This window comes from Chaetodon trifascialis, chromosome 7, assembly GCF_039877785.1.
Source record: "Chaetodon trifascialis isolate fChaTrf1 chromosome 7, fChaTrf1.hap1, whole genome shotgun sequence".
Taxonomy (NCBI): Eukaryota; Metazoa; Chordata; class Actinopteri; order Chaetodontiformes; family Chaetodontidae; genus Chaetodon; species Chaetodon trifascialis.
In genome coordinates this window covers 30,761,434-30,764,522 of record NC_092062.1, presented here as the reverse complement: position 1 = coordinate 30,764,522, position 3,089 = coordinate 30,761,434, and the positions used below count along the sequence as shown (strand labels likewise).

The following is a 3,089-nucleotide window of genomic DNA, read 5'->3' as shown; positions in this document are numbered from 1 at the left end:
CCTGACTTCACAGTTTTTTGGGTACCATCTTAACTCCTTCTCAAAGTAAATTTAGACACACTGGCGCACCTGATACGCTGCTTCCATCATTGTTCACGTTTTTTAGAAAATGTCCGGGTGTTTAACGTCACTCCTCGGCAAGCTGTCGGTTTTTCCCTCAGGTGAAGTTCGCAGTGGACCGTGTTCAGCCCCCAGAGTCCGGAGCAGCGCTCCACCTGATTTCATGTCTTACAGCAAGTTGGACAAAATGACGGACGCAGCGCGGTGAGCCAGATGGCGATGGAGGCCGACTGTCCTCAAACAAACCTTCTGCTTCACCTCACATCAGGACTCCATGTTGGATCTGCTGCAGTCACATGATCACTGGTGTGCGAGGAGTGACGTGCTGGCGCCATGTTAAGCCAACAGGTCTGTGGTCTGCAGTCACTTCCTGTGGCCTCAGGATCTGCTCAGAGCTCCCAGCATGCTGAGCAGCAGCAGCAGGTCAGCTCGTGCTCTGCACTGCTCAGCGGAGGCAACGGGCAGCAGGTGAACTCTCTGCGTGTCAGAGATCATGTTTTGGGCGTCCTGCAGCGCGCTGATGGCGGCCGTGCTGGAGTTCAGGTCTCCGCTGGCAACCAGGTCGAACACGCAGGCCTGGTAGTACATGTCTCGGGCAGGAAGCAGCGCGGCACAGTGAGCCTGAGCGCTGCTGGTGGAGGATAGCAAGGACTCCGATGGCGATGTGGTGAGTCTCTGAGAGGGGGGGCAGCCCCACACGCACAGCTGCAGGTCCTGTTCGGGGCCGAAGGCCTCCACAATGCTCCGCGGCGAGCGAACAGATAGGCCGAGCGAGCGGCCACTCTGACGCACCACCAGCAGCGTCCCGATGTGAGCTGCTCGGATCTCCGCGTGTCGGCCAGGACTCTGAGTCCGGACCGTCAGACTGTGATGACCTCGCCGCTCGCCGCTCGTCACTGAGCCGTCGGCGAAGGCGGCGGGAACGTTATCGAGCTCGGCCTGGTACAGCTGCTGGTCGACACACTGACGCCAGTTCTTAAAGATGATGGTGATCTGTGAGGAAACAAAGAGACACAGGTCAGTTTGTGAGGTTTCCTTCGACGAGGAGCGATATTAAAACAGCAATATTAGACTTTATTGATCCCAGTTGGGAAATTCTTTTGTCGCAGCAGCAGGTTAAACATTACAGAAACACAAAATATTATCGATAGAGAAGAGAAAGGATGAGAATAAAACTATGAGAAAGAAAAATAGAACGAAGTGGATACAATTACAATTTACAATGGTTCCTTTGGCAGATGCTTTTATCCAAAGCCACGTACATATGAGATTTTCATACAGCACAAGGTTCTAGGCAGAACGACAGTCAGAGCCGGAACGGAGCGCTCTGCTCCACCTGGACAAAGGTGCTACGAGGCGATGCTGAGAGGGAACAGAGAGGTTTCTAAGAAACAAGGTGTTCAGTAAAGAGTTTGGTCTTCAGTCTTTTTCTAAAGACCCAGAAGGACTCTGCAGAACAAATGGAGTTAACTCGTTCCACCACCGAGGAACCACAGAAGAAAAGAGTCCAGAGCCTTAGAGCCTTTGGGCTGGTTAAAGAGCAGGCGAGCCGCCGCATTCTGGATCATCTGGTTTTAGCGAGCATGCTGGGAGCCCTGCCGGTGAGGAACTACAGCAGCCGAGGCGCGACAGTACCAGCGCTTGTGCTGGGCGCTGGGTGGCACGCTCAGACAGGTGGGGTCTGACCTTCCTGATGCTGTACAGGGCAAACCGGCGTGAGCGAGCAGCAGAGGCCACATGCTCTTCAAACGTCAGCTGCTCGTCAGTCATGACAGCCAGGTTTGGGTGGGGTCGTCTGGTGGGGACGAAAGGAGGAATGGGTGTCGTTAGCGTATGAATGGTATGAGAAGCCACGTGAGCAGACGACTGCACGGGGGGGGGTGTATATTGAAAAGAGAAGGGGTCCAAGCACTGACCCTTGACGTACCCCTGTGGACAAGCAGCAGGATTTAGACACTTCTCCCCTCCAAGATACTGAGAGGTAGGACTCAAACCAGCGGAGAGCAGATCCCGAGAAGTCGAGCTCAGCGAGTGTGGAGAGGAGGATTTGGTGTTTCACCGTGTCAGAGGCAGCCGGTCGAGCAGGAGTAGAGCAGAGGACTGACCAGTAGCTCCAGCTGATCGTGGTGTTTCCACTACAGATGAGAGCTCAGCCTCAGAGACTCGATTAAAGACCGTGCACTCGAGAGTGTTGGAAAAGAAAGAGAGGACTTATAAAATATATCATAATACATATTATAAAAAAACAGACTTGTGTATATATATTTATATTGTTATAATTTTTACTTTTAATAGCTTATTTTTAGTAGATGTGTCACGCACCAACCTCACCGAAGCAAAATCCTCATATGTGTAAAATCGTACTTGGCAATAAAGCTTTTTCTGATTCTGATTACATAACTATGTATTATAATAATATAGTAGTATAAAGTATAGTATAGGATAGTCCAAATTCGCTGCTGAATATTCTCCAGTTGCTCCAGAACGCTGCAGCACGTGTTCTGACAAAAACCAGGAAGCGAGATCATATTTCTCCAATACTCGCCGCTCTGCACTGGCTCCCTGTAAAGTTTAGAATAGAGTTTAAAATTCTCCTCCTTACTTACAAAGCCATAAATGGCCAGGCACCTTCTTATCTTAAAGAGCTCATAGTACCTTATTGCCCTACTCGAACACTGCGTTCCCAGAATGCATTTCTACTTATGGTTCCTAAAGTCTCAAAAAGCAGAACAGGAGTCAGAGCATTTAGCTATCAAGCTCCTCTCCTGTGGAACCATCTTCAGTCTTTGTCCGGGAGGCAGACACTGTCTCTACATTTAAGAGTCGTCTTAAAACTGTCCTCTTTGATAAAGCTTATAGTTAGGGCTGGCTCAGGCTGGTCCTGGACCAGCCCCTAGTTATGCTGCTATAGGATTAGACTGTCGGGGGACCTCCAAAGATACACCGAGCTCCTCCGTCCTTCTGTCCCTCTCCATCCGCACGCTCTCATGTCCTACCACGGCGTGTTACTAACTGAGCTCCTTCCCCGG

At 50.8% G+C, this 3,089-nt stretch overlaps 1 protein-coding gene across 1 annotated transcript in view; it reads right to left on the bottom strand.

Annotated features, from left to right (window-relative positions):
- Positions 1-347: 347 nt before the first annotated feature.
- Positions 348-3,089, bottom strand: part of hjv (hemojuvelin BMP co-receptor) — a 4,554-nt gene continuing 1,812 nt past the window's right edge. Inside the window, exon 3 of the mRNA XM_070966777.1 lies at positions 348-1,053. Coding sequence (XP_070822878.1) covers positions 439-1,053 — 615 coding nt within the window. The 3' untranslated portion in view covers positions 348-438. The remainder of the gene's footprint in view (positions 1,054-3,089) is intronic.